At 62.0% G+C, this 26,757-nt stretch overlaps 3 protein-coding genes across 17 annotated transcripts in view; 1 reads left to right on the top strand and 2 right to left on the bottom strand.

The window, feature by feature from the left end:
* Window positions 1-8,343: 8,343 nt before the first annotated feature.
* Window positions 8,344-11,187, top strand: CHRM4 (cholinergic receptor muscarinic 4). The gene has a single exon (XM_045557930.1). The coding sequence runs from the start codon at window positions 8,386-8,388 to the stop codon at window positions 9,820-9,822; it is 1,437 nt and encodes a 478-aa protein (XP_045413886.1). The 5' UTR covers window positions 8,344-8,385; the 3' UTR covers window positions 9,823-11,187.
* MDK (midkine) lies at window positions 11,181-14,123 on the bottom strand. 3 transcript variants are annotated; one of them, XM_045557932.1, is made up of 5 exons: window positions 14,034-14,123; window positions 12,766-12,842; window positions 12,463-12,630; window positions 12,184-12,345; window positions 11,181-11,499 (listed from the first exon to the last, which is right to left on the bottom strand). In XM_045557932.1, exons 2-5 carry the CDS (start codon window positions 12,839-12,841, stop codon window positions 11,474-11,476), a joined length of 432 nt encoding a protein of 143 aa, XP_045413888.1. In that variant the 5' UTR covers window position 12,842; window positions 14,034-14,123; the 3' UTR covers window positions 11,181-11,473. The 3 variants fall into 3 exon arrangements, with proteins under 3 accessions (XP_045413888.1, XP_045413889.1, XP_045413887.1); XM_045557933.1 differs by lacking the exon at window positions 14,034-14,123 and adding an exon at window positions 13,693-13,869; XM_045557931.1 differs by lacking the exon at window positions 14,034-14,123 and adding an exon at window positions 13,130-13,235.
* A 271-nt stretch (window positions 14,124-14,394) lies between these two features.
* DGKZ (diacylglycerol kinase zeta) overlaps window positions 14,395-26,757 on the bottom strand; it is a 40,789-nt gene continuing 28,426 nt past the window's right edge. For 3 of the 13 annotated variants that reach the window (XM_045557926.1, XM_045557928.1, XM_045557919.1), the window contains exons 2-31: window positions 26,646-26,754; window positions 26,270-26,365; window positions 25,922-25,996; window positions 24,547-24,603; window positions 24,071-24,139; window positions 22,859-22,930; window positions 22,637-22,753; window positions 22,468-22,539; window positions 22,070-22,165; window positions 21,712-21,794; window positions 21,547-21,607; window positions 21,338-21,451; window positions 21,124-21,264; window positions 20,560-20,638; window positions 20,333-20,388; window positions 20,116-20,178; window positions 19,940-20,013; window positions 19,743-19,854; window positions 19,206-19,405; window positions 18,885-18,985; window positions 18,699-18,778; window positions 18,461-18,530; window positions 18,311-18,351; window positions 17,613-17,752; window positions 16,652-16,683; window positions 16,344-16,387; window positions 15,798-15,918; window positions 15,673-15,706; window positions 15,340-15,439; window positions 14,395-15,123 (exon numbers count right to left, since the gene is read on the bottom strand). In XM_045557926.1, the coding sequence (XP_045413882.1) occupies window positions 15,007-15,123; window positions 15,340-15,439; window positions 15,673-15,706; window positions 15,798-15,918; window positions 16,344-16,387; window positions 16,652-16,683; window positions 17,613-17,752; window positions 18,311-18,351; window positions 18,461-18,530; window positions 18,699-18,778; window positions 18,885-18,985; window positions 19,206-19,405; window positions 19,743-19,854; window positions 19,940-20,013; window positions 20,116-20,178; window positions 20,333-20,388; window positions 20,560-20,638; window positions 21,124-21,264; window positions 21,338-21,451; window positions 21,547-21,607; window positions 21,712-21,794; window positions 22,070-22,165; window positions 22,468-22,539; window positions 22,637-22,753; window positions 22,859-22,930; window positions 24,071-24,139; window positions 24,547-24,603; window positions 25,922-25,996; window positions 26,270-26,365; window positions 26,646-26,754 (2,626 nt within the window). In that variant the 3' untranslated portion in view covers window positions 14,395-15,006. Of the gene's footprint in view, window positions 15,124-15,339; window positions 15,440-15,672; window positions 15,707-15,797; window positions 16,014-16,343; window positions 16,388-16,651; window positions 16,684-17,612; window positions 17,753-18,310; window positions 18,352-18,460; window positions 18,531-18,698; window positions 18,779-18,884; window positions 18,986-19,205; window positions 19,406-19,742; window positions 19,855-19,939; window positions 20,179-20,332; window positions 20,389-20,559; window positions 20,639-21,123; window positions 21,265-21,337; window positions 21,452-21,546; window positions 21,608-21,711; window positions 21,795-22,069; window positions 22,166-22,467; window positions 22,540-22,636; window positions 22,754-22,858; window positions 22,931-24,070; window positions 24,140-24,546; window positions 24,604-25,921; window positions 26,000-26,269; window positions 26,366-26,645; window positions 26,755-26,757 lie in introns of those variants that run through there. The other 10 variants (XM_045557929.1, XM_045557927.1, XM_045557918.1 and 7 more) reach the window with 4 other exon arrangements.

The following is a 26,757-nucleotide window of genomic DNA, read 5'->3' as shown; positions in this document are numbered from 1 at the left end:
TTGGGGAGCCCTGTCTGACCCTTGGCCAGCGCTGATCGGGTGAGGGCTGCCACCCCTGCTTCATGCCACTCCTCTGTGCCCCACACTTCCCACTTCCCAGGGGCCTGCTGCAGATTGGGGCCACCTTCCGGTGGCAGGTGTGTGTGTATGCATGATGGAAGGTCACTCATTGTACATGCTTCCCACCTGGGACCATGGGCCTGGAGTGAAGATGTGACTGGCCAAAAAGCTGGATCCCCTCCAGTCCTGGGAAACCGCCCACAGCGGGTGTCTGGGTGGCCAGGCACAGGGAGCTTGGTCTTGGCTGCACGTATCCTCCAAAGGTGCCATTTGCTGGCTGCTCAAGTCTCTCTTTTTCTGTGTGTTCCACACAGTGGCTGAAGCTGAAAGGCCTGCTCTATCTATGGGCCTTGGCTACTTCAAAGTTCCAAACCAATTAAAAAGTGGGAGAAGGACATTTGCCCCAACTCTTAGCTATACAGGAAAATTAAAGCAACCCCAGGGCTTTCTGCCAGCAACAAACACTTGAGTTATATGCCCAACTCTGCCCCTGATGCTATGGGGCATGCAGAATTATAGGTTCTGCTCCAACAGAGACAAAACCAAAAGATAAGTGGGCAAGGAAGTAATACAAAACTTGAAGAGTGATACAGTTAGGAACACTCAAATGTTCTAGAAAATTACATATAACAGTGGACTCTGGACTAAAAGACACATCAGCTAGTTGTGTGACTTTGGGCAAAGCCACTTGCCTTTCCTGGGCTTCACTTTCCCTTGTTAGGATGCAGGGTTTGTACTACGCAACCTCCTAAAAGTTACTTGTTGCTCTAATCATGAATCATTCGAGCTCAGAGAGCACAGGAGTGCTTAGAGCAGGCTTCCTTTAAGAGGAAGAAGCTAAGAAGGAGAAGGAAGCTCCACTGCAACCTTTGTCCTCCACCTACATACTCCCCTCCCCAGGAGGAAGTCTGACAGTGGGGACTATTAATTTCTTAAGTGTAAACCACATGCCAAAGATTCAGTGTGTATTCTCTCTCTTAATCCTCCTCTTCCAAACCCTCTGAGGTGGTTACTACTGTTACCCCCCAGACCATACTAGTCCACTGGTAGAGCCAGGGTTTGAACCCAGGTCGTATATGATTCCAGAGCACACCCCTCAGCCACTATAATTTCTTATGGGAAGAAGACAAGGTGTAGAAGAAACGGAACCCTGACTTGTTCTGTTGCTTTAGGAAAAAAGAGTATGAGGCCTTGTGGATGAGGTGGTCCAAATTCCATCCCTCCTGGCCCTGCTTTGCTGTCTCTGGCCAAGGATGGACCCAGCCCCTCCATGTTGGAGGCCCTTTTCAACATCAACCCCTTAAATAACCCTGTGACAGAACCTCCTTGGTGGTAGGCTCTACCACCTTTGCAGGGCCCCTTGCACATCACACCAAGCTTGTGGGGTTGGCAGGGCAGATTGGCAATCCCTTTTGGAGATGAGGAAATAGGTTCAGAGAAGTTCTGTTGACTTGTCTATGGACCTAGTTGGATCAAAGGCAGAACAGAGAAACTAAACCAAGGCTCTGGTTCCCAACTTAGCTCTCCAGGGTTCCACTGTGGATTCTGGGATTGAGGGGGTGGGGTGGGGGGCTCAAAAACCCCACCCCATAGCAGGGATTGTGGAGAAACTAAAGAGGCTTTGCCTGACAGCTTCTAGAAGAAGAGCTCAAGTCGGTTGTTGGAGGCATTTCTGATTGCTGTGGCCTCCGGTCCTTGGTCTTGCTTGTCTTCCCATCTGACTGTTTTAAGGATCTGCCCCTCCCCACACAGACACACACTCTTGGACTCTCCTAGGAGCACCACCCTTTCCTGGACCCTAGGAGGGATATGGCAAAGTGCAACAAGCACAGGACCGAACCAACTTTCCTCATCTGTGAAGTGGGGCAAGAACAACAGCATTTCTTTCTGATCATGCGAGACCAGATTACTCATGTAAAGCAAGATGGCTTCTCACTCTAGCCCAGCCAGCTCCAGCCCTGAAGTTCCCAGCTCTGATCAGCCCCATCCCTGGCGCTGGGAGCACTGGGGACCCGACCTCTGCCTCCACGTTCAGCATGGAGAACCCCACACCGAGAACCCCGCAGTACTGGCTCTTGCTTGGGTCCCCTCCCCTTCTCGACTAGCAGGCTCCTGCCTATTCTCCACCGTCGCCCCCGCCCCACCTCCCCGTACACGCCACCCCCGCTTCCCGCCCCTCGCCGGCCCGTGGGGGAGGGTGGAGAGGGGAGAGGATCTGAGTTGTTTTCCCAAGAGGAGGAACCAGCATCATAAGGTTAATCGGGTGTTTGCGCTGAGAGTGTGGGGTGACAGGCCCCGGGGCCCGGGTGCGGAGGGGCGCGTCCGACCCTGGCGGGCCCCAGGAAGGGCTGGCTGTCTCGGACGGAGGCCGCGCCGGTGCCGGGTCGGGCTGAGCCGAGGCCACCCCGCCAAGGCCGAGGTGGAGCTCTCCGAGGTGCTGAAGCCGCCCCACTTTGCGCCCTGCGCAGACAAGGCCCCGCGTCTCGAGGCTCCAGCCAGTGCGTTTCTCAGAGACCTCTGCGTCTCGTAGCTCGCTCTCTGGGGTCTCGTCCCGGGCGCCGCCCCAGGTGACCTTGGGCACCTGGTTTCCCCCACAGCCAGCGGTGAACTCACTCTCCAGGCTGGATGGGCGGCGCGTCCCATCGCGGACCTGGGAGACCCGGTGCGCGCCCCTTCCCGGGCCCCGAGCGCGGGAGCCGGGAACCGAGCGGGTGGGGCGCATTGTCTGCGATGGGCGGGCTCTTCTCTCCCTGGCCGACCCCGCCAGGCTCCTCTCCTGTGCTTTCCCAGGCCCCGACGGCGCCCCTCCTCTGGGCTGCCGGGTGGCCAACACGCAGCCCCAAGGCTGGAAACTCCCAGCCCTCTGCCCCGACGGAACCGCGGTGGCAGAGCCCACACCACCCTCCCGTAACCTCCTGCTGGGGCCAAGCACTCGCGCCTCAGCGGTCAGACCGCGAGCGGGGCCATGCAGGGGCGTGAGGTCCCGGACAGGCGAGGATACACCTCGGGGTCCGGGGTGCGTGGTCAGGGCGGAGGCAGGAGCGCAGCCAGACCCGGCTGCCAGCTCCCTCCCCAGCCCGCGAGGGGGCGCCGCGTCCCCATGACAACGTGGACACCCCCACCCCCCGGAGGGCAGCGCCCCCTGCTAACCAGCACCGGCAACTGTGGGCGGTGCCCTCTCAGTGCCAGAGCTGGGAACTGCTGGCCGGCTCCAGGTAGGAGCGCGAGCCGCCGGGGTCTCCGACGCCCCGGGTGGTGACCCCGCGCGTCGCCGCTGGGTGACCGGCCCGGGGCGGGCGGCGCGGCCCCACCACGATTGGCTGCTTCCCCGTGACATCACGCGGCTCGGGGAAAAGTGCGAGCGTGAGCGCGAGTCGGAGCCACAGCGCCCGGAGCTGCGGGCGGAGCAGGGGCCGCCCCTCGGCACCCCGTACCCGCCCCCGGCCCACGGCCCGGCCGCCTGCCCCGCCGGCCCGCGGGGCCTCCCTCCTGTCCCGCCGTCTGTCCGGCGCAAGGGGAGCGGGGCAGAGGCGGAGGGTAAGTGACTCCGCGGCGGCGCGGGGGCGGGGGGCTCGGTTGGAAGAGAAAGACCTGGGTCTCTGGGACCCTCTGAGGCTCCCCAGAGGTGGGTGCTGCTGGGACAGGGCACCAGACCTCTTCAGGGGAGAGCGCGGTGCCGGGAGCGGCCGAGGGCCCGGGGGTGAGGGACCCCGCTGGGAGAAAGGCCCGGGGTCTCTCCGAGGCTTCTCCAGGTGCGCTTCCGGGAAGGGATGGGCATTCGGGAGGTCGTGGGTGGGGAGTGCCTGCTCACAGCACCCACGGAGCCAGGGGCAGCCGTCGGGGGCGGGACCCCGCATTCCAGCCCTCCCACCGGCAGCTCTGCAGGGTGCCGGGCACTGGGGCCCCAAAGAGCCTTTTTCCCGCCCGTCTCCCCGCCCTCCTTCCCTCTCTCCCCCGCGCTGCCAGCCCACTCCGGCCCATGGAGTCCTCCATCAACGACCTTGAGCCCCGACGGAAAACACCCCTGCCCATTCCCAGCACCCCTCCCCCACTCCAGGACTACCCCCCGCCGTTGCCTTTGCTGCGAGCCTGGGCGATCCAGCTTGTCCAAGCCCCCAACCCCCACTCCCGGCCCCGCCGCGGAAGTGTCGGGCACAATGTCGGTTCCTAATCTCACTGCGTCCCTCTTCCTCCCCTGAACTCTGGAGTCTCCTCTCCCGCCCCGGGGACAGATCTAGAGGCCACAGTCTTCCCAGAGCTCTGGAGTGAACGCCTAAAAATCGAGGACCTACGCCCCAAACCACCCCGCAGGCAGCCGGAGCATCCCCTCTTGTCTCGTCCGGGGAAGGGAGGGGTCGAGGACTCGGGAAAGCGCGGTGCCCACGCCCAGAGGCTACAGGAACTGCGTGCCAGAGGGGTAGAGGGAGGACGGGCCCCCGGAGAGCCAGGGCCCCCTCGACCACCGCGGAGACGCGGATAAGCCTTCAGGTGGGCCCAGGGGTAAGCCCGAACCCGGCCCTCGACCCGGGCCGACCCCAGTGGGAGAAACCCGGTGCCCACTTTGGCGGCTGGGGCTAGACAATGCCTCCGGGGGAGAGTGCAGGGTGAGGAGTGGAGGCGGAGAACCTTACACTCGCCTGACCCAGGCCGGTCCCGGCCGCCGCGTTATGGGCGTACTGCCGGTGCCCTCTCGCCCGGAGACCCGGAGGCTTTTGGCGATAACACGCCGCAGGGCGTCCTGAGTCCAGCCGGGTGTTACTCGAGGCCGGGTTGGGCGATTCTCGCAGCGGCCCTCGACAGAAGTCAGTCCCAGGCTGGGACTCTGCGCCCCATCTTTGAGGACTCAGACACCTCTGGGCGCCGGGCTAAGACGGTGTCCCAAAATCAGGGGGCCCGTCGCAGCCCGTAGTGTAAGCCCTCCTCGTCTTGCCCCTGCGACCTTTCCTCACGGCCAGGCGAGATCGGGACGCCGGCTTGTGGCCCGACCCTCTCTGAGCTCAGGCAGACAGCTAAGGTCTAGGCTGGGTCTCCCGGCTGGGGCGTTTGAAATGTGACCCGTCGCCCACTACCGGCCCTACATTTGTCGTGAACACAAGTTCACAGGTCCAGAGACACCGGAACCGTGTGCATCCTCCAGGCCACAGCACCCCAGGCACGCACACGCATGCACATGCACGTGTCCACATGGCGCGGCATGCTCACGCGCTCACGGGCGCACTGGTATCCAGGCGTGGCGGTGCGCACACACATGCAGGCAGCTACTAGCGTCTACTCGCGCTCCCCCGTAATCACACACAAACAGAACTCGCACTCGCGTTCCCACCCACACGTTCCTCGCCGGATGCCGGGTGGAATCCGGGCGCCCTTAACTTTGCCACCCTTGAACCCCGCGCGAAGCCGAGGGCAGCTCCGGGGCGGTGTCTGGCGGAGCCTGGAGAGGGGGCCCCACGTCCCTCCCTCGGGAGGCTCTATATGGGGGCTCCTGAGTGTTCGCAGTCGCGTGAGAGTTGAGGGCGCTGGCGGACAGCGACCGCACGCTCCGGGTCCCGAGCGGGCACCCAGGGACCGACATTGCCATCTAGCGGTGCGCGCAGCCTCTGGCGGAGGGTGCTCGCCTCCCCAGATCCCAGGCACGCCTGAATTCCAGGGAAAGGCGCCGGAGGGGCTTGCGGTCGGAATGTTTGCGGGTGACTCGGAAAACTCCAGAGAGGCGGGGTCGGGGAGACACCGAGCCTCGCTCTGTCTGCAACTGGCAGCTCCCTCAAACAGGCCTTAAGAGCAGGACTTAAACCACCAGCCATCCAATTGTCCCGGCTCAGAGGTCCCTTCTGGGGAAACTTAACTCGGGGAGCCAGCAGGAATTGGGAGGGGATCCTACGCAAGCCTCGCTTGATGGTCCCCAGTCGCGTGGTTTTGCGGGCAGGGGAGAGCAGAGGCCTCTCTGAGCAGTAGCACCTTGGAGTTAAGAGGGCTGCCCCTGGGTTCTAACCCTTGCCCCTGGGGTGACTTTGGGCAAGTTAATTAACACCATCTTCATCTGTAAGAGTATATTTACATCTGTAAAATGAGGATACTAATAGTACCTACCTTTTCAGGCTGTTGTAAGGATTAAACCAGATAATCTATATCAAAGGCTCAGAGAGATTCCTTATTCATAGTTAACACTCAATAAACAAGAGCTATTATGTTTTCTTATTTAGCACCTCTCGACCATTTGTTATTATCCTACCTGCCTGTGTCCTGGCCCTGGGAGGCTAAAGTGAGAGTTCCCTTGGGGCTGGCTCATCACTCCTGTCCACCCTGTCCCTGCCTGCGCGCCTGCGGGCCGGTGGAGGAGGGCAGCCTCTCCGCTGGGGGCGACTGTCTTCCCAGCTCAGAGGGTGATAGCTCAGCTTCCACTTCAGAGGCTCTCCAGAGCTGAACGGGGCTGTCAGAGGCCCTGAGAGAGGGTGGTATCTGGTCTTTGCCCTTGACTCACTGTTTGACCTTGGGGGGTGGCACCACCTGCTCTCAGCTTCTCTCTTCCTATGAACCAAGGATTTAGAGCAGGAGAACTTGAACTATCAGGCCAGGAGGCTGGGTCTGAGATGGTGGAGCTGGGGGACCAGGGTCAGACTTGGGAGGGTCACCCTGGCACTTGGCCCCAGCCTCCAGAGCATTTTCCTGTTTAGGTGCAGGGATCTAGGAATCAGTGCGCTCCCTGGAGCTGCTGTGGTGGCCATCCGGAGACAGGGTCCTCTCTATTTTGCAAATGAGAAGGCGGTGCAGGAAGGTCAGGTGGCTTGTGTCAGGCCACACAGCTAGAGCCCAGGCTGCAGGTTCCTGCTCCTTCCTCCACACGGGGCTGCGGGGCCCTCCCTGTCACACACAGACGCACAGAGCTGCGTATGTCTGCGACCATGCCTGCTGGGCTGGCGTGGCTGCGATGGGCCCGTGTGCGTATGTGGAGCGGGGTGTGTGTTGGCGGGTGTGAAGGAGGCTGAGCTGAGCGGCTGCCCTGGCACCGAGCGTGGCGTGGGCCTCCCTCACATGTAGGGAAGAGGAAGAGGGGTAGGAGAGCTGGCGAGCAGCCCAGGTGGGAGGGAGGGCAGGCTGCAGAGGGGCCTTGTGCCGGGGGACCCCCCTGAGGAGGGCAGGGATACGCTTAGGGGCTGCCCACAGGCTCCCCGGCAGCCCTTCTCTGCCCTCTGGGACAATCCTTTCACGATGGGTTCCTGGTTGGGCCTCAGGGGTCTCAGTCCCCTCCCCAGAGCTGACCTCCCCCAGCTGCCCCTACACTCCGCTGCCCCAGTCCCATGGCCTGACGCTGGAGCTGAGGGCCCAGGAAAGGGGATGCCACAGCGGCAGGTCCCTCCCTGAGCCTCTCCCGCAAGGGACTCTCCTCTACTCGTCCTTGAGGTGCCAGCTCCACGCCACCCCCCTCTCTTGCCACATACTTATCCCCAGCAGCAATGTGATGTCAAGAGCTGTGGAACCTTGGTCAGGTTATTTAACATCTCTGTGCCTCAGCTTCCTCATCTGTAAGTAGTTAAAAAAATAATAATAATAACAGTATCAACCTCACAAGTTTGTTCTGAGGATGAAATGAGTTAATGCTATGAAAAGTGTGGAAAGTGCCAGCACTTAGTAGATGATACATGTTAGCTGCTAGTATAGACTTTGTCTCCAGAGCCTTTTGTAGGGACTGGAGAGCAGGTCCCCTGGGGACATGTTGAGAATGACAGAGTGGGTGAATGGATGGGCACCTCTCACATGCCGGGGGCCTCTGGGTCCACCGCTCCCCTCCGCCTCCCCCGGGCTCCACCCACACTGGCCCCTGCCCAGGCCTTGCACGTGCCTCTGGGCCTTTGCTCTTGCCCTTGCCCTTGGTGGGACCACACTCTGCAGCTTGTCATGTGGCTGCCTCCTCCTCATCACCCAGATGACCTGCTGCGCGAGGCCTTCCCTGATCACCCAGCCAGGAGGCATCGCCGTTCTGTCTTCTGACTCATCAGCCGTCACCCTGCCTTCTCTCTTCCTAGTGCTCTTTTTGTTGCACACGTGTTTGCCTGTCTCCCCCCATAAGATGGGGATCGTGTGTCTCTCGTGCACTTCTGCAGCCCCAGCACCTAAAGCAGTGCTTGGCACATAGTAGGCCCTCAATAAATGTTGAATGAATGAACGAATGAGGGAGGATGGGACAGAGTTCTCTCAAGTCTGCCAGATGATGATCCCCTGTCACCTCGACCCCAGACTACCTGCACAGCACCCCTCTATCCTCTTCAGCAGCTCACCCCTTTTCTCTCCTTCCCCCACCAGACGCTGCCGTCCACCACGCTGACCAGCATGGCCAACTTCACGCCAGTCAACGGCAGCTCGGGCAACCAGTCCGTGCGCCTGGTCACGTCAAGCCACAACCGCTACGAGACAGTGGAGATGGTCTTCATCGCCACCGTGACAGGCTCGCTGAGCCTGGTCACTGTCGTCGGCAACATCCTGGTGATGCTGTCCATCAAGGTCAACAGGCAGCTTCAGACAGTCAACAACTACTTCCTGTTCAGCCTGGCCTGCGCCGATCTCATCATAGGCGCTTTCTCCATGAACCTCTACACCGTGTACATCATCAAGGGCTACTGGCCCCTGGGCGCCGTGGTCTGTGACCTGTGGCTGGCCCTGGACTACGTGGTGAGCAATGCCTCAGTCATGAACCTTCTCATTATCAGCTTTGACCGCTACTTCTGCGTCACCAAGCCCCTCACCTACCCTGCCCGGCGCACCACCAAGATGGCAGGCCTCATGATTGCCGCTGCCTGGGTCCTGTCCTTCGTTCTCTGGGCGCCTGCCATCTTGTTCTGGCAGTTTGTGGTGGGCAAGCGGACAGTGCCTGACAACCAGTGCTTCATCCAGTTCCTGTCCAACCCGGCCGTGACCTTTGGCACAGCCATCGCTGCCTTCTACCTGCCCGTGATCATCATGACGGTGCTCTACATTCACATCTCCCTGGCCAGCCGCAGCCGGGTCCACAAGCACCGGCCCGAAGGCCCAAAGGAGAAGAAGGCCAAGACCCTGGCCTTCCTCAAGAGCCCCCTGATGAAGCAGAGCGTCAAGAAACCCCCGCCAGGAGAAGCCGCCCGGGAAGAGCTGCGCAACGGGAAGCTGGAAGAGGCCCCTCCGCCGGCCCTGCCCCCACCGCCACGCCCAGTGGCCGACAAGGACACTTCCAATGAGTCCAGCTCAGGCAGTGCCACACAGAACACCAAGGAGCGACCACCCACAGAGCTGTCGACCACAGAGGCCACCACACCGGCCATGTCTGCCCCTCCCCTGCAGCCACGGGCCCTCAACCCGGCCTCAAAATGGTCCAAGATCCAGATCGTGACGAAGCAGACGGGCAATGAGTGTGTGACAGCCATCGAGATTGTGCCTGCCACGCCAGCTGGCATGCGTCCTGCGGCCAACGTGGCCCGCAAGTTTGCCAGCATTGCTCGCAACCAGGTGCGAAAGAAGCGGCAGATGGCAGCCCGGGAGCGCAAGGTGACCCGGACCATCTTTGCCATTCTGCTAGCCTTCATCCTCACCTGGACACCCTACAACGTCATGGTCCTGGTGAACACCTTCTGCCAGAGCTGCATCCCTGACACGGTGTGGTCCATCGGCTACTGGCTCTGCTATGTGAACAGCACCATCAACCCTGCCTGCTACGCTCTCTGCAATGCCACCTTTAAAAAGACCTTCCGGCACCTGCTGCTATGCCAGTATCGTAACATTGGCACTGCCAGGTAGGCAGCAGGGGTGCCCTAGGAGGTGCTGGTGTCGAGTGTGTGCGCTGGGGGACCACATGGCTCACAGGCTGTGGGGGAAGAGTTGGTGGCACCACTCTGTGTTCATGTTTGCTGAAGAGGAGAACCGAGGTCTCCAAGGCCCCGTGGGGCTCAAGAGGCTCTGGCTGGATTCAGAGACCAGATCTGTGCTCAGGCTGAGGCAGCTCTGAACTGGGACCGCCTGGCCCATCTCTGTCGCCCTGCTTCAGGGGGCTGGGGGCACTAGCCTGGCTGGGCATCTGCCCCACTGTGACCAACCATCAGCATAGCTGAAAGAATGGACATCTGGAGGGGAGCCGAAGCCCAGGGCCTCCTTCAGAGGAGCAAAGGGACCGCCTTCCTGGGGTTCCAGGCTCGGGGCCAGCGCTTGGGGAAGGAGACTCAGGAGGGGCGTGGAAGGATGAGGTCCCCCATTCTGCTGTAATCGGTGCTTTCTGCCCCTGCATCCCCGCATGTAGGCTCAGCCCCCTCTCCCCATGTCCCACTCCGGGGCAGAAATCTCTTGCTGCAGCCACTCAGCCAGGCTCTGGGTGAATGGGTGTGTGGGTGGGCATGCCAGAGGCCAAGCAGAGTAGGCTGTGCCCCCCCACCCCCTGCAGCACTGCCCCTGTCACCTCAGGATGGGGCAGCTGGGAGGTCAGGGACTCACACTCAGGAACTGAGGTCTAGCCTTCTGTGGTTCCAGGCTGAGCCGAGCGGTCCACCTTGTCCTGGAGGACCCCTCCCCTAGGAGAGGGCTTGTCCCAGGTCACAGTCAGGGTGGGGCTGTGGTGGACAATGTTCCCATCCACCCTCCTCAAACCTCTCCCCCTCTGGCCTCTGCTGGGTGGAGGAGGCCCAGGTCACAAGGGTGGGGGGAAAGGGGTAAACCTGTTGACCAGTACAGGCTTCAGTGACAGTAGGGGCAGTGAGGCGGGCAATCAGCCTCCGTGTCTACACTCCCCAGTGGGCAGAACCTTCCTGATTAGCGGTGGGTTGGACCCAAAGACCTTCGACTGGGTGAGACCAAGATGGGCACATCAGCTCCAGTGAGTCATCAGTTCCCTTCCCCAGCCCTGGTGAGGTCCTTGCGAGGGATGAGGGCTAAAAGGCTTAGGGACTTGATGGGGGGCACCCTTCCTGAGCCCTGGAAGAAATTTTCACAAATGTTTGGCTTTTTCCACGAGCTCTAGGAGTACTCACCACCAAGCCCTGGACCCCCCTAAACCCACCAGTCCCCACAGCCCCATCTTTCTCCCCACATTCCTACCCCCAAACAAATTTCCACAGCAAACTCCCTGGGAAGGGGCTTTTATACATTAAAAAACAAAAGCTTTTATTGGGAAAAGAAGTTGGTTTATTTGCTTCTTAGTAATGGTATCATTGTGGGGAAGAACAAAAGGGGGTACTGGGAACGAAATCCCTTGGGGGGGCTCGAGCTTCCCAGAATCCCTTGCCCCTCCCCACTCTGGGCACTTGGGCTGGGGGTGGGCAGTGAGTGGGAAGAGGCAGGGCATGATTGATAAAGCTAAGAGTAGACAAAAGGCACTGGTAGGTCATTTCTCCGGCATGCAGGGAGGGCAGGGCCAGGCCCCAGGTAAAGCCAGGTGCTCCTTGGCATCCAGGCCTGGTCTCTAGTCCTTCCCCTTCCCTTTCTTGACTGTAAAACAAGAAGAAATACCACATTAGCAGTTAGGGTGACCCAGTGGAGACTCCCACTACACAAACACTAACTTAAAGAGAAGAAAATTCTACTCCTAGTGGTCTTTGATCAGCTGACCCAGAAGCAGGTGGGCTGGGGCAGCCATTATGGTGCTGGACATTCTCAAGGCCCCCAGGTTCCTATTTTCACTTGAGATGAGAAAACCTTCAAGTTCCCAGTCCCAGTCCTGGCCACAACAGGCTGAACAGCCTCAGGCCCCTCACCTGAGAGGCAGGCAGATTCAACTCTGCCCTGTTGGCCTCTCTGGGCTAAGTCAGGAATGAGCTAGGTGAGGCAGCAGTGAAATCTTTCCTGTTCTAGAAAGGGCAGAGGGGACCAAATGTGCCCTTCTGCTGGAGAGCTGACAAAGGCAAGCCCTTCCAGGACAATTTTCCTGGCTCTTACGCCAAATGCTCCAACAGAACAGTCTGAGTGTGTCCCTCCTTGGGCCAGAGAGGATTTCTCTCCAGAGCACGTTGTGTGGGTCACCCTCTTGCATGTGGACCCCTCTAAGATTTTTCCACAGACTGGAGTGATGTCAAGAAGTCACTGGCCAGGACGGGAAACTTCAGTTTTAACCATTCCCCTCGCAGGTGGGGGGCAGCCCTTTGTGACAATCCCCTCATGCCTCCCCTTGCTGACCTTTGGCCTTGGCTTTGGTCTTGGGGGTGCAGGGCTTGGTCACGCGGATGGTCTCCTGGCACTGGGCATTGTAGCGCGCCTTCTTCAGGGTGCCTTGGCGGACTTTGGTGCCTGTGCCCCCATCACACGCCCCCCAGCTCTCAAACTTGTACTTGCAGTCGGCTGGTGGAAGAGTGGCCCCGTCAGAGGCCGGCGGCCTGTGGCCTCCCTCCACATGTCTGCCCAGGTTCCCGTGGGGCTGTGGCCCCTCTCCTGCCCTCCGCCTGCGCCCCACCTCACCTCCAAACTCTTTCTTCCAGTTGCAGGGCACCCTGCACCGGCTGCGCTGGGTCTGGGTCCCGCAGGTGCCCTCGCGGAACCCCACGCCGCAGTCCTTGCTGCTGGGGGTGCAGGGCCCCCAGGTCCACTCCGCGCACTCGCTCCCGGGGCCGCCCTTCTTCACCTTGTCTACAAAGCATGGGGAACAGAGCTCAGGACCCGAGGTGGGCGCGGGGAGACGCCCTAGGGACCGCCTTCCTGGGGTTCCGGGCTCCGGGCCTCACCTGCCCGTCCCCAGCCCTCCTTCAAGCAGCCCCCCATCACCTTTCTTTTTGGCCACCGCGGAGGTGAGCGCCAGCAGGGCGAGGAGGGCGAGGAGGAGGAAGCCTCGGTGCTGCATCCTGGGGGGAGAGCACGGGTCAGAGTCCCTAGCCCGTCCCCTTCCCCACTGGGGGCCGCGTGCCCGGACTTCCCACCCCAGCTCGCTCCATTTTCCAGGCCCGAGTCGGACCGCTAAGGGGGCGGCCCCTCGCCGCTAGTTGGGGCGCCCCGCCGGGAGGTGTCTCCCTGGGGGATGCCTGGAGCCCAGGACGCAGCTCAGCTCCCCACCCCCGCCTCCAGGCCCGGGTCGGCAGTGGCCGGGCGGGCAAGGGGCAGCCGCGCGCCCTCCGCCGCCCCGCGCGCTCACTCGCTCGCTGCCCGCGGTGCTTCGCTCCCTCCCGCGCCGGGCCCGTCCCGCTCCGGCCGCCGCGGCCCCTTTTGTCTCCAGAACCGGTCTGAGCCGGTCACATGGGCCCCCGCCCCTTCTCCGCCCCCCACCCCAGCAAGGGCCCGCCCCGCCCCCCTCCCCTCAATCCCGTGCCGCCCCCCGACCCGGGCGTCTCCGCCTCCGCCCCCGCCCCGCGCCCCCGGCGCTTCTGCTCCGGCTTCTGGGCGCCTCGCTCCGCCGGTGCCCCCGCCCTCGGGACCCGGGTTCTCCTGGCGGCCCATCGTCTGAGCCCAGCTCTCCGGGCCCAGGCCTCCGTCCCGGCTCAGCACACGCTGCCCGGCCCAGTCTCGGGCTCCCGCGGCTCCCGCCCTCTGCCCCTAGTCCCGGACTGTCCCCTTTCCCTGCGGACGGCAGCGGCCCGGGCCGCTTTTGGGCCGCAGCTCCCCTGGCCTGCAGCGGAGCCTTAGATAGGGACCAGAAGGGGCACCGAGTCCCGGCGGGTCACAGGCCCAGTGCCCGCGAGTCCCCGGTGCCAGTCTCACCCTGTCGGGGCCCCGCGTCACCTCCCACGGCCTACTTGGCCCCCCAGCGTCCCCTCGGGTCTTTGCATCCAGTGGGGAGGGAGATGCTCTGCTGCGTTGGGGGGAGCTTGGGACCCGGAGCCCCGGAGAAAGCCGGGGGCTGGGGTGGGGTGCAGAGGGCGCCAGCGCTTTCTTGGAGCGCAGGGTGGAGGGGCGGCGGGGGGCGTGGGGGAGGAGCCCGCAGCCTGGAATGGGTGAAGCTTGGAGCTTGACAACAGCCGTCTGAGAAGTTCCAGACCCGGCCTCTGCGGCCGCTGAGATACCCACCCCCTCTGACCCCGGGGCCTCGGGCCCCACCTCACCCGGTCTCCCTAAGCCGGGAAAGCAGCCGAGGCCTGGGGGAGGGGGCGTGCTCAAGGCCACAGGGCAAGTGGGCCACCGACAGGCCTCGCCCCCGCCCCACCTCTCTTTCACTTTCATTGTTACTGTCCCCGCGGGAAGCGGGAAGCCGGAGGAAATCGGCTCCGCCCCCGGCCCCAGTGAGCTAGGCAGCCGGGCAGAGGTCAGGAACCAGGCAGGCCCTGGGACCCCACCCCAGGCTGGAACGCCCGCGCCCCCCAGGAAACGGTCTGGGTCTAGTGTCCAGTTCCCCGCCCCGAGGATAACGCAGCAGCCCCTGCTGCTTCTAGAAGGCCTCTGCCGCAAAAGAAGAAAAGCAGAAAGGAAAAAAAAAATCCACTTTACTGAGTCACACCCAGCTGTAAACATGTCACCATGAGAGCCCCCCCCACCCCAGGCCCCATAGTCCACGAGGAAATGACCGGGTAATGGGGAGGGTCAGGGGTGGGTGCCAAGCGGGGCAGCGGCAGGCAGATGCAGCAGGCTTCGAGGTTCCGGGAGGAGCCCTGGGGAGGGTGGGTCGGGCAGAAGGGGCTGGGTGCCCCGAGACCAGGTGCCCGGGGAAGCCTCTTCCTGAAGGCCTCCCTCCCTCTCCCGGGCCCTGAACTCCTCCGAGGGCATCTGCTGCGGTGAGGGGGAGGCCGCCCTGAAGTGGCCCTGCCCTGGTCCCCTCCAAACGCCTGTCCAGCGCAGCCATTTCCTGTTCCCCTGTGAGCCTCCGGGTCCGGCTGGGGCTTCAGGGGGACAGGCGAGACCCCCAGCTCCTCAGAGTCCAGCCCTAGGTCTGGGAGGCTCCTCAGGGGGCAGCACGGGGCTCCTTCCCTGGGGCATGGGTCCCCCCGTGGCCATCTGACTGGAATGTGGCAGTGAGGTGGGCAAGGAGGGGGCTCATCCTCTGGCCCAACTGTCCCTCCTGCTGCCCAGGGGGCCTCCCAGCTACACAGCCGTCTCCTGGTCCTCCCTCTGGATCATCTGGTAGTGCTGCCGGTTCTCCAGGTAGGCGGCCAGCTCTGTGTCCTGAGCCTTCTCAGCCCGCTGACGGGGAGTGTTGCCCTGGATGAGGGCAGAGTGGGGGTCGGCAGGGGGCCCGAGTCTTGTGGCCCCTAACAGGCTTCAGAGAGGGCGGGGAAGGCCTCACTGGCCCAGCTCCCCGCCTGCCGGCTCAGGTTTCTCTGGACTGTGTTAGCGGAAGGCCAGCAGGGCAGCTTCCACTTCCCAGGGGCAGGCCCCCCAAGCTTGGGAAAGGCTGCCTGCCCATGTCCTGCTCACCTGCTGGTCTGTCTTCATGAGCGAGGCCCCGGCCTCCACGATGTAGTGGCAGATGGTACGCTGGCCCAGGGCCGCCGCCTGGTGCAGACAGGTCTCCCCGCTGCGGGAGCAGGGGCTGGGTGTGGGCCCCACCTGGTCCTCTGGGCCCACCCGGCTCCCAAGGATCATCAGAAAGGGCAGGAAGTTCGGGGCCCAGGGGCAAGGGGAGTGGCCCAGGGGATGAAAGACGTGGCTAGGAAGTTTCCGGGCTCTGACCTCTCCAAATGGGAGGGAATGGATGAAGACAGGATGGTTTTCAGGGTAACCAGGGTCCTGCACTGCCCAGATACTCACTTTTCCTCCACGGCATCAAGGATCTCTGGGGGAGCTAGAGGAGGGGAGGAGTGTTCAGAAAGGCCCGGCAGCCTCCCGCCCTCCCGCCTTGCCCCCTGCCCCTGGGCCCCCGTAGCACAGCTCACCGTGGTCCAGCAGGTAGCGGACCACTTCCTTGCTGCCGGTGCTGACTGCGTGGTGGAGGAGCGTGCGGCTCCGCTCATCCCGGTGCATGAGGTCACCCCCAGCTCGGTGCAGCTCCTGGAGCTGAGGGCAGGAGGCAGGGCAGGGCTGGGCCTCCAAGGGCCACCCCTCCTCTTCCCCTAGCTCTCACATGGGCCACAGGCATGTACACCTTGTCTCTGGGGAGACAAGGGGCCTCTCTCACCCCGGGGGCCCATGGGCTCCCCTGTAGCACTGACAGCCAAGCCCTGGAGCTAGTGGTTCCTTCTAAGACTCGCTCCTTTCTGAGCACTGGGGGGAGGCAGCCCCTACCGGGAGACATCTATTGTGGCCTGGACAGAGATGGGGCAAGGTGGAGTGGGACAATCACTTTGGAGGCCACACAGAGGGCCAGAGCAGACAGATGACAGCACCTCAACAGGTCAGCTCCTGGCCCAACCCAGAGGTCCCACTCCCCAGGACCTGAGGGTGCTGCCAAGGGGAAGAGGCTGGAGCCCTGGAGCTGGTACCTTACAGAAGTCGTTCCTCTTGGCAGCCTCAATCAGCTCTTCACCTGCACAGAACACCTGCCCGTTACTCTGCGGGCGGAGGCCCAGGCTCGTGTTGGTGCACAGACACACGTGGGATACATCACAGGTATGTGCAGAGAAGTGTGCCTGCCAGGGCGAGTGTGCCAGGGCCGGGCTGCCACGTGAATGTGACCACAGGGAGCGGCAGCTATGTGTGTGCGAGGCTGTGTGCGGGCCCTGCCCCACCCTGCTGAGCCTCACGCCTCTGACAGGGCGGAAAGGGGGGGCCCTGGTGGGAGAGGCCTCACCTTGGGGCGGGGCAGCATCCCCTTGCAGTGACCTGCAAACAGAGCAGGATGAGATGTGACTGGCGATAGCACGGGCCCAGCTGGTGTCCCTCCCCAGCCCCAACTGGGGTGCCTTTCATTCTTCCAGCAGTTTATTAAGTGCCTACTACATACCAAGTGCTATTCTAAGCACTGGCCATACAGCAGGGGACAGACACATGGAGAACTGGCTCTCAGGGAGCTTACAGTCTAGCGCAGGCAGACACGCAAGTCAACAAATAAATAAGGTGTCCTGAGGGCAGAATGGGGCAGTGCAGGTGGACAGTCTTGGGGAGAGTGGCTCCTTCGTGTGGCATTCTGGGAAAGACCTCTCTGAGGGGGACACAGCCCAACTGGGATTGGAATGGAGGGCAGCAGGGACAAAGTCCCAGGGAAGGCCAACCTGAGGCCTCAAAGGACCAAAGCAGGTGAGTAGGGCTGGACTGTGGGGAGGGACACATGCCATTCCCAGGTGGCTGGGGGGCCAGGGGCAGCCAGGCCCAGGCTGAGCCCAACGCCGTGACCGGAGCTGAGGAGAGCCCACAGCTGAGGGCTGCTGATGGAGAAGGCTCTGGGCTGGGGAGGGGCCTGGTCCCACCTGCATTTTCAGGAGGCCACGGGGCCAGGGGGCATGAGTGAATGTGGGGAGTCCGAGAGCTGGGGCCAGGGCGTGCTGGCTTGGACAGGCTGGTGGCCGTGGGAGGGGGGAGTGCTTGGGGGTGGGGGGAGGGTTGCCAGGACCTGCTGAAAGGTCAGGTGCAGGGCTGGGAGGAGAGGAGTCAGGCAGGGAGCCTGGGTCTGTGGCCTGAGCAGCAGGGTGAGGTGAGGCCAGGGGCTTATCAGGGAGGGTTTGGCCAGGTTTGGGTTGACGCCATTTAGCCACCTGGTGGAAGGGCTGGGGCTGAAAGCCAGGGAATGGCAGGGCCAGGGCACCAGGACTCACCGGGGTGTGGGAGAGCAGGGTGAGGCGGGGAGAGGGGAAGTGGGGGTTGGGAGGTCAGGCCGGGCCGATGCCCCCAGCAGCTCAGGGTCCAGGATATAAATCTCATCCTGCGCAATCTCAGTCACATAGTTGAGGTGTTCCTGTGGGGGGAGGTCAGGCTGGGTGTCAGGGTGCCCAGTGGTGGGGGCTAAGGGGCAGTGAGGCTGGCAGACCTGAGGAAGCCTAGGCCGTGAGCATGAACTCGAAGGAAGCAGCCAGGCAAGAGCCCCTGCCCGCCCTCCCCCTCCTCCTCTCCATTCCTGCCACCCCTGCCCAGTCCTTGGCCTCCGTACTGGCCCCTTGCAGCCTCTCCCCACTGCCAAGCCTTCACCCGGATGCTCTGGCACCTGGCCAGAGGTGCCTTCTCTGTCTACCTGGATGGCACTGTGCTTCGAGGGCCTCCCGCCCACCCAGCAAGCCTTTTCTGGGTATGCCAGCTCCCTTTTCTGTTGGCACCATGCCCACACACTCCAGCCTGGAGAGCAGGGGGCAGGGCCACTCTCTATCTGAGGACACAGACAAGTGTGGCTGCACGACAGGACGTGTGGATGTGAGGACAGAGGTGAGCCCGTCTGCGGAGCTAATGGGGAAGGCTTCCCAGGAGGGGTGACCCGGGCTGCGGAGCCAGCTGTGGCAGCAGCAGGCCTGCGAGCACTCACCTGGGCGCGGTCGATCCTGTAGAAGCGGCTGGCAGTGGTGGCTGCAGGAGAGAGGGCCGGCTGAGGAGGGAGGTTTCGCCCAGGCCCCCTAGGGAGGGTGCAGGACAGAGCCTGGGACTGCCAGGGGCTGACCCTTCAGAGCAGACTCACCGTCCAGGAAGCACCACTTAGGGGACAGTTTCTGGCACGTGGGGGACTTGGCTCCAGCACCATCTGGCTCCTGTTGAGAGAAGCAAAGGCCGAGTTGGGAGGGAAGGGAATGTGGAGCAGGTGGGAGCAGCACAGAGGCGGCTCCCAAGGGCAGGCTCACTTGGGGAGGACAAGTCCAGGCCTCGCTTCCCGCCACCCTCTCAGCTGGCACCCGGGGAGGCTCCTGCACCCCCCTTACCTGCTGGAGCCTCTCTATGTGGGCGCGGCAGAGCTCCAGGTCGCTGTCTCCAGGGACCACCACAGTGCCCAGTGGCACAGCTGGAGGAAAGAACAGCTGTCAGAAGCAAGCTGCAGCCACCCCGCTGCCTCCAGGGGACCCTGCAGCTCCTCAGCCGCCGCCTGCCCCAGCCCTGATGCCACTCACAAGCCTCCTTGAGCTGCTCCTTGTCGTAATGCAGGGCCTCATAGTCGTGCATGCTGACCCTGCTCACCTGGATCCGGAGCTGCTCGGGTACCGGCTGCTGGCTGCCGGGCAGGGCCGGGAAGAGGGGACTCAGCAAGGGCAAAGCCAGTCCTTGGCCAGGCAGCAAACCAAGTCCCGAGAGGATGTCCTGCCCCACTCCCAACAGCCCTGGGCAGAGGGACTGTCAGCCCCCTTCCTTTTAAGGGTGAGGAAACCAAGGCCCAGTGGGGGCCGAGTCTGGCCTTAGCGCCCACGGCACGTGGCAGCAGGGGTGGGACGTACTCGCTGTGCAGCGGGGCAGCGCTCCGCCGCTTGGCCTTCTGCACCATGGTGGCCTGGTTGCGCAGGGCAATGCGAATGCGTGAGGCTGCGAGCTTGCAGGGCTCACCGTCCACCTGCACCGGGATGGCCTTGGACGTGGTGAGCACCACCTCGCGGCACTGTGTCAGCCGCTCGCCGTGCCCACCCACCTGCAGTGCGGCCTGTGGGCACAGGAAGCTCGGGTCAGGTGGCCCCTCAAGCTCTGCTTCTGCAAGGGAGGCTCTGGCCAGAAAACAAAGGTGAAAGTGACCCCTGGACAGAGAGCAAAGGGGAGGGTGAGACCCCAGCTACGCAGCAGGGGGGACAGAGGTAACGAGGGTGCTTCCCCCTGGACATAAAAGGAGAGAGGCCGAGAGTCACCCTCCAGTCAGAGAGGGGACAGGCAGAGCGGGGAGGTGATGGTGAACTCTCCCGTCTTGGCCGAGGAGGGAAGTGTGGGTGACTCCCCTCCCAGCTCCAGCCATGCTCCGAGGCACTGTGGGCACAGGGCCCACTCACCAGGGATGTCATGGTGAAGCCAATGACCTCGAGGTAGCCGTCATCGTGCCGCTGGGGCTCAAAGTCGTGATGCTCCCCGGGGTGGCCCCAGGGCATGGTGCCTGCGCAGTACCTGGAGGCAGGGCGATGGGAGGGCTGCAAAACAGTCTCTGTAGGGTGGGGACAGCAGGGCCCCCCCCGAGCCCTCCCCTCCTCACCTGGGGATGTTCAGGAAAACAATGCACTGGGGTTTTAGGTCCTGAATCTTGGGGGTCAGGTCTGTTCCGTCACACTGGAGGCAGGAATGGGGGATGCAGTTGGGGGCCACATGTGCCGAGGTGGCCTCCCTCCCTGCTAGGCCACCTGCTCTGCCTGCCGGCTCAGCCCCACTCACCACCACCCGGATGTGCTTGGCCAAGTCCTTGGAGCTGCCCATCAGGAAGTCAGAGAAGGCTGTCTGTGGGAGACAGAGGGTGTCACCATCTGGTGACAGAGCTCTTTCCTCACCACCACCCAGCAGGGCTCCTGCGGCCTGGTGTACACAGGTGGGCAGGAGCACGTGTGGTAGAATACAGGTGGGCGTGGGGGGTGCGGGCAGACCCCAGACTCACCCCGGCATAGAACATCTTATTCCGAAAGCGGCTGTTGAATTTCTCTGGGTTGGCCTCTGGGTGGAGACAAGCAACAGGGACAGTTAGCCGTTGTCAGCCTGGCGGCACCTCCCAGGTTGGGGTAGCGAGGGGGGGCTGGGAGTGAATGACTTTCAGTGGTTGGAGCAAGTCTGACCCTCCTCAGGGACACCTGCCCTGGCCTCCCCAGGCCTCAGGAGGCTACCAACCTCGAGACTCGTGAAACTCCAGGGTGACGTGGGCATCAAAGCCCAGGCTGAAGTAGTTGTTGAAGACATCCAGGGGCAGCTGGAAAAAGGTCATGGGACCACAATGAGGGCTGGCCCTCACAGATGTCCCCCGCACAGGGGCCCAGCCTCGCCACGCCCATTTAGCCCGTCTGTTTTCAGAGGCCTTTCCCACGGTCCATGACGTCCACCAGACCTCTGCCCCCAGCTCCTTGGGGTGGGGCTCCCCTAGATGCCTGTGGCACGTCTTCCCTGCCAGGTCCCCAGCACTTCTTCCCTGCACACTACGTGCTGGGCTCTGTGAGGGGACTCTGTTTTGCTCACTGCTGACAGCAGGGTCTGGCAGGGAGTAGGTACTCAGTAAGGATTTGCTGAACCCAACACTGTCTCGTGAGGAGTATCATCATTCTCATCATGCAAAGGAAGGAGCAGAAGTTTAGAGAAACGAAGAGACTCAGCCAAGGTTCCCAGCAAGTGGGAAAGTGGGGCTCAGCCCAGGCCTCCTGGGACCCCGGACACCCAGACATCAACCCCTGGCTGACCCACCCGGTCGGTGGCGCCCTCGTCTCGCTCCTCAGGCCCCGCCTCGGGGTTGGGCTCAGCACGGAGGTCCCAGCGGTCCAACTGCACCACATTCCCCTCCTCTACGTGGGAGAGGATCTTCGACACGGGCTCATCTGTGTAGCCCTGTGGGGAGGAAGCAGGGTCTGAGCCTCGGAGACCCCCTGCTACACCACCCACCCCTCCCGGGGGTGCTTACCCCACCCCAGTTGAGGGTGCGGGCCAAGTCGTTGCCAGTCCCTAGGGGAAGGATGGCGACAGGGGGTGGTGGCTTTAAGCGCAGCTGGTCCAGGGTGGAGAGGATCCAGCCGACCTGGAGGAAGGCAGAGCAGAGGAGCCAGCTCAGGCCCAGCGGGGGCCAGGGCTTCAGCCCCATCCCCACGGCCTAGATCCACAGGGAGAGCTCACCGTGCCGTCACCCCCGCATGCCAGGATCCGCAGGTTGTGAACTTTGCGGTACATTTCCAGCCTGGAGTCAGGGGAGACAGGAATCGGGTCAGGGATGCACACTGTACCCCAAGAGCCAGGCAAGCCCCCTCCACAGTCCCCCACGATGCCTTGGGCAGTACTTACGCCTCCTTGGGCCCTCCCTGGCTCAGGTCAAAGACTTGTCGGGGATTGAGATACCAGAGGAAGGACTGGATGATCTTAGCGCCCTGTGGGGGACAGGGAGCCAAGAGGTGTGGGAAGGGGACCAGGGGGCAGGAGGGCAGCGGGGGAAGGCAGAGTAGGAAATGCACAGGGACAAGGTTGTGGCCATGGGACCTGGTCCAAAAAGGGTGAGGGGCAGGGGTGGAGACAAGACTTTCTCAGGATCCCTGGGAAAGAGGGACTGGGGCAGAGCCAGAAAGGGACCCTGGGGACAGCAGCAGGCAGGTGGCTTGACCCCAAGCCCTACCCGAGCTCGGTTGAGAGGGAAGGCTGTGCCTACCTGGTTGCCCCCACTCTTGGGGTTCACAAACACCAGCAGGGGCTTCATGAGGGGGGAGGGGGTGGGCCTGATGATGAAGGGTCTCCAGCGGCCCTCCTTGGAGACACAGAGAGCCTGTGAGGCCCTTTCCTGTCCTGGAGACCCTACCCCCATCCTCAGCAGCCCCCTGGGTGACCCTTTATCACCCTGGCACAACCTCGCATACCAGCTCTGGGTCAGACATCATGGCAAGCCAGGCCCTAGACAGGCAACTGGGACCTAATCTCCCGCCCTCCTCAAGGGCCCCAGAACCCAAACTGCCCCCCTGAGAGCTGGCAGCACCAGCCCCGGGGGCTCCTACCTCTGAGAAACTACCCCCTCTCCTGCTCCCCTCCAACTCCTGCCTGCTCTGGTCTAACCTCAGGCCCTTTCTTGCTAGACTTCCTCTTGAAGGATGCTCGCTTTTTCTTCTTGCTGGCCTTAAGGGTGTTCTGTAAGGGAAGCAGAGGCGTGGTGACAAGTGGGTAGGCTGGGGTGGCTGGCAGACCCCAAGCATGGGGATATGTCAAGGGTGCAGGCAAGACTCACCTGGGGCCTGCGGGCACGGAGGATCCAGGTGGGCGGGATGACCACGGCCGCGTGGACGCCCAGGGAGCAGGGCTCCTCGATCTGCTGCAGCATGAAGCAGGACACCTTGCTGTGGTACTGGAGGACAGGGAGGGGCCGGGCTCAGCTGGACGCTTGAGCCTCGGGACCCAGACCCAGTGCGGGGCAGGGGATGGCGCTTAGAGGACAGAGGAGCACACTCACTGCTTGCTTGCACCAGGAACAGCTGATGGCCACAATCTCCTTGCTGTGGAAGGCGAACTTCTGCTGGAAGCCCTGCAGGTGGACAGGACGGCTAGGGCACCAGAGGGCTAGAGCAGCTGCCCCAGCCCCTGTCCTGCTACCAACCTCAGTCCACCCAGAGAAACTGAGCACATTTTTTTAAATTAAAAAAACTATAAAAAGGCCTCAGAGCAGGGATGCTTAGCCAGGGGCCCACGACTCCCTGCAGTTAACCGGGAAACACTGGGCGCATACACATTCTGCTGGTGCGTCACAAGCTCACTGCTGCCTAACTCAGATTTTCACTCCTTCCTGCCCCCCAGGCCGGGCCAGGCCCCCCCATGTGCTCTTAATCAAATTGGTTGCTCCTTTAGAGCACCTGTCACATTCATTCCGTGTTCATTCCACCAACTGTCAAGGGCCTCCTAAGTGCCAGGTGCTGTGGTAGACGGGGAGAATAAATGGAGGCGTGAGCCTCTGCTCCCTTTTTTTTTAGAGACAGGGTCTCACTGTCACCCAGACTGGAGTGCAGTGGCACAATCATAGCTCACTGCAGCCTGGAACTCCTGGGCTCAAGTGATCCTCTTGCATCAGCCTCCCAAGTAGCTGGAACTACAGGCGCACTCCACCATGCTTGGCTAATTTTTCTATTTTTTGTAGAGATGGGGTCTTGCTATATTGCCTAGGCTGGTCTCACACACCTGACCTCAAGTGATCCTCCCACCTCAGCTTTCCAAAGGGATGGGATAACAGGCACGGGTTGCAGCTCCTGGCCACCTGTACACCTTTGAGAGCCTCCCCTTACTGAGGGACAAGACGAGGAGTGGACAAAACAACTGTGCTAGGGGAAGGGCGTCTGGAGAGTCTGTCTCTGAGCCACACTGTTCTCATGCGATACACACTCAACAAGTACCTGCAGAGTTTAACAAATAAGCAATGCTACATGACTCTCAAATGGTCACTCGTGACTTCAAAGCAGGCCAGACACACTGCATTAGCAGAAAACTTTCCTCCCTGTCCTGCTCAGCCCAGAGACCAAGAGCAGGCCAGGGTGTTTTAGGACTGACTTGGCACCGCAGCCAGGCCACAGGTCAGCCCTGGGCTCTGCAGTCTGGGCACAGTCAGTGATGGACAGGCCATGCTGGACACACAGCATGGGCAACAGGTAGCGATGTCTTGGGCAGGGCCTCTCACCTTCCCACAGTGCCGACACTTGCCGTCCTGGCGTCGCCTATGGACCCAGTGGTGCCGTACAAAGGTTGGCTGGGGGAGGAGGGGAGAAATATCACTGGGGTGGGTGAGGGGTGGCCGGGGGCACAGCCCTGAGTATGGTCCACACCTCTCAGTACACCGGTGGTGAGGGCTGGGGGCTGCAGGAAGCTCTCCACAGTCCTGTGCTGAGCTGAGGAGGGGCTGAAGACTTCTCTCCACAGCCGGGAGGGGAGGGTGCGACTCAGGGGGACAGAGAGCTGGGAGGCACAGGCTGCCTCACCCCTCTGCAGGCAGGGCCAGCCAGGCCTCCCATGGAGACCTCAGAGCCTCGGCTGGGCAGCTCCCCAACCCAAGGGCTGCCTGGGAGCTGAGCCCCCTGGTGGCACTCAGAGGCACTGCAGAGAGGTCCACCCGGGAAACTTGGGGTGTCCCTGTCCCTCACCACTCTGGGCACTCACCTCACGGACGTTCCTGGAGCCTGATTCACGGAAGGATGGCTTACAGCGGAAATTTATCTGCAAAATATTGCAGCAACCACCAAAACGTCAGAACCTCCCTGCGGTGTCGGTATATGGGGACCCCTCCAGGAGACGGTTACCCAGCATCATCCTCACAAGGTAGAGATACCCCCAAATCATCCTGGGAGCCCTCAGAACATCAGACACCTCCTCTCGGAAGCCGTCCCGCATCCCTGTCCTCCCCGCTAGCCAGAAGGAACCTTTCCTTCCTCTGCCCAGGACCCTAAGAGGGAGAAAGACTGGGATTTTCGAGTCTGTCTCCCCACTGAAATGGGGCTGTGGTTAACCCACCCTGCTGGTCCTCCAGCTCCCCGCACCCAGGCACACGTAGCCGACCCAACCCTTCCTTTCGGACTTGTGCCGACTAGCCCCAGGAGACCTTTAGCTAATCTGTAGAACCCTGGTTCGATTTTTACCTCTACAATGCTTAGGGCTGCATTTCCTTTTTTTTTCTTTTTTCTTTGTTCTTTAAAGATGGGTCTCACTAGGATGCCCAGGCTGGAGTGCAGTGGCCATTCACAGGCATGGTCATAGCTCACTGTAGCCTTCAACTCCTGGGCCCAAGCAATCCTCCCACTGCAGGCTCCCAAGTATTAATAGCGGGGACCACAGGTACATGCCACTGCACCTGGCAGGGCTGCATTTCTGTCTCCCATTTCCTAACTGTCCCTACTTCAGCTTTAGAAGAGGTGTCGCCTCACTCTACAGTCCAGCAGGCTGGGGAAAGCAGCTAGCATCGCTCAAGCCATTCCTAGTCTCAGGTTTCCTGTGTGCCGGCCCAGGTTTCTGCAGGCTGGGAGCCTTGATGTTCCATGCAAACCCTTCCACCTTCCCCCTTGACTCGCCCTCTAGAAGTGCAGCAGACATGTCCCCAGAGACAGACACGCTGTGGACAATGGTCCTTGGGGAAGGTTTCTACAGAGGCAGCGTGTAGAGGACTAGCCCAGCCACAGCTGAGCTGTGAAGCTTCAGCAAATCAACGGCCTCTTCTAAGTGCTAGTGTGGACATGAGGAGATGGTATCATGGCCATCATTCATTAATTCACTCCATCAAGTGATGGTCAGTGAGCCTCACTCTGTGCCAGGCTTGTTTTAGGTGTGTGGGGGGCCATAACACACGGGGGGAGCCAGGATTCAAATGCAGGCATGTTGGCTCAGGGTCCTTGACTCTCCATCACCATGCATGCTGGGTCACTCCTGGCAGGAGATATGTGTGTGTGTATGTGCACGTGGGTGTGTGCGTACACGCGCAAGTGCTAAGGGGGCTTCGGTACCCGAAGAGGAGGAGTGGGAAAGGCCGAACGACCACATTCACCTTCTCCAGCTGCTCGATGCAGGGGGTGTGCACCACGATCTTGCACGCTGCGCACTTTCTCCGGGACACTGATTTCTGCTGAGGGATAGAGAGGGCCCCTGAGGCACCAGGTAACTAGCCCGGACGCTGCTTCTGGGCAGGCTCTGTGTGCCAGGAACCCCAGTCCTGGCTCCTGGCATCAGGACAAAGCCCCCACCGCCCTCACCATCTTGGGGCAGCCCACGGTGGGGGTGGGGGGTGGGGCGGGGCGCTCAGGCCAGGGCCTGTCGCCACCTGTGGGGAAGGGCTGCACTGTCAGGGCTACAGGCTCCACCACCAGGGGGCGGCATGCGCGAAGGGCGCACTCACCAGCATCTTGGCTACACAGTACTGCTCCCCAACATAGCAGAAGTCTCCTGACACGTTGGTCTCGAACCAGATGTGCTCCCCATACGTCGCTGACTCCTACGGCACGCAAGGAGCATACTCAGTGCACGCCTGCCGCCCAGCCCCACCACCTGCCCCCACAAGACAGACCTTCTGCTCCAGACTTCGTCCTGTTTCCCCTACTGTCCCCACTCTTTAAGGCTTGGCTCAAATGTGGCCACCTCCAGGAGCTCTGCCCGCGGGTCCTCTCCCAGCTACCCACAGCACCTCCACCCCCCACCGCGCCATGGCCCAGAGCCCAGCAGAGCTGGTTCCCAGCGCTGTCCAGGCACCGTCCCTCCCACCAGCAGCCACTCACGCTCCAGTCCACGGTGCTCCGGATCTGCCGCTCTGACTCGCCACAGGGGGCCCCGGGGGCAGGGGGAGGCGGGGCCAGGTGCGCCAGGCCCGACTTGGTGATGGCTTTCCTA

The sequence above is a fragment of the Lemur catta genome, chromosome 7 (genome assembly GCF_020740605.2).
Source record: "Lemur catta isolate mLemCat1 chromosome 7, mLemCat1.pri, whole genome shotgun sequence".
NCBI classification, from domain to species: domain Eukaryota; kingdom Metazoa; phylum Chordata; class Mammalia; order Primates; family Lemuridae; genus Lemur; species Lemur catta.
This window is presented reverse-complemented; position numbering and strand designations above follow the sequence as displayed.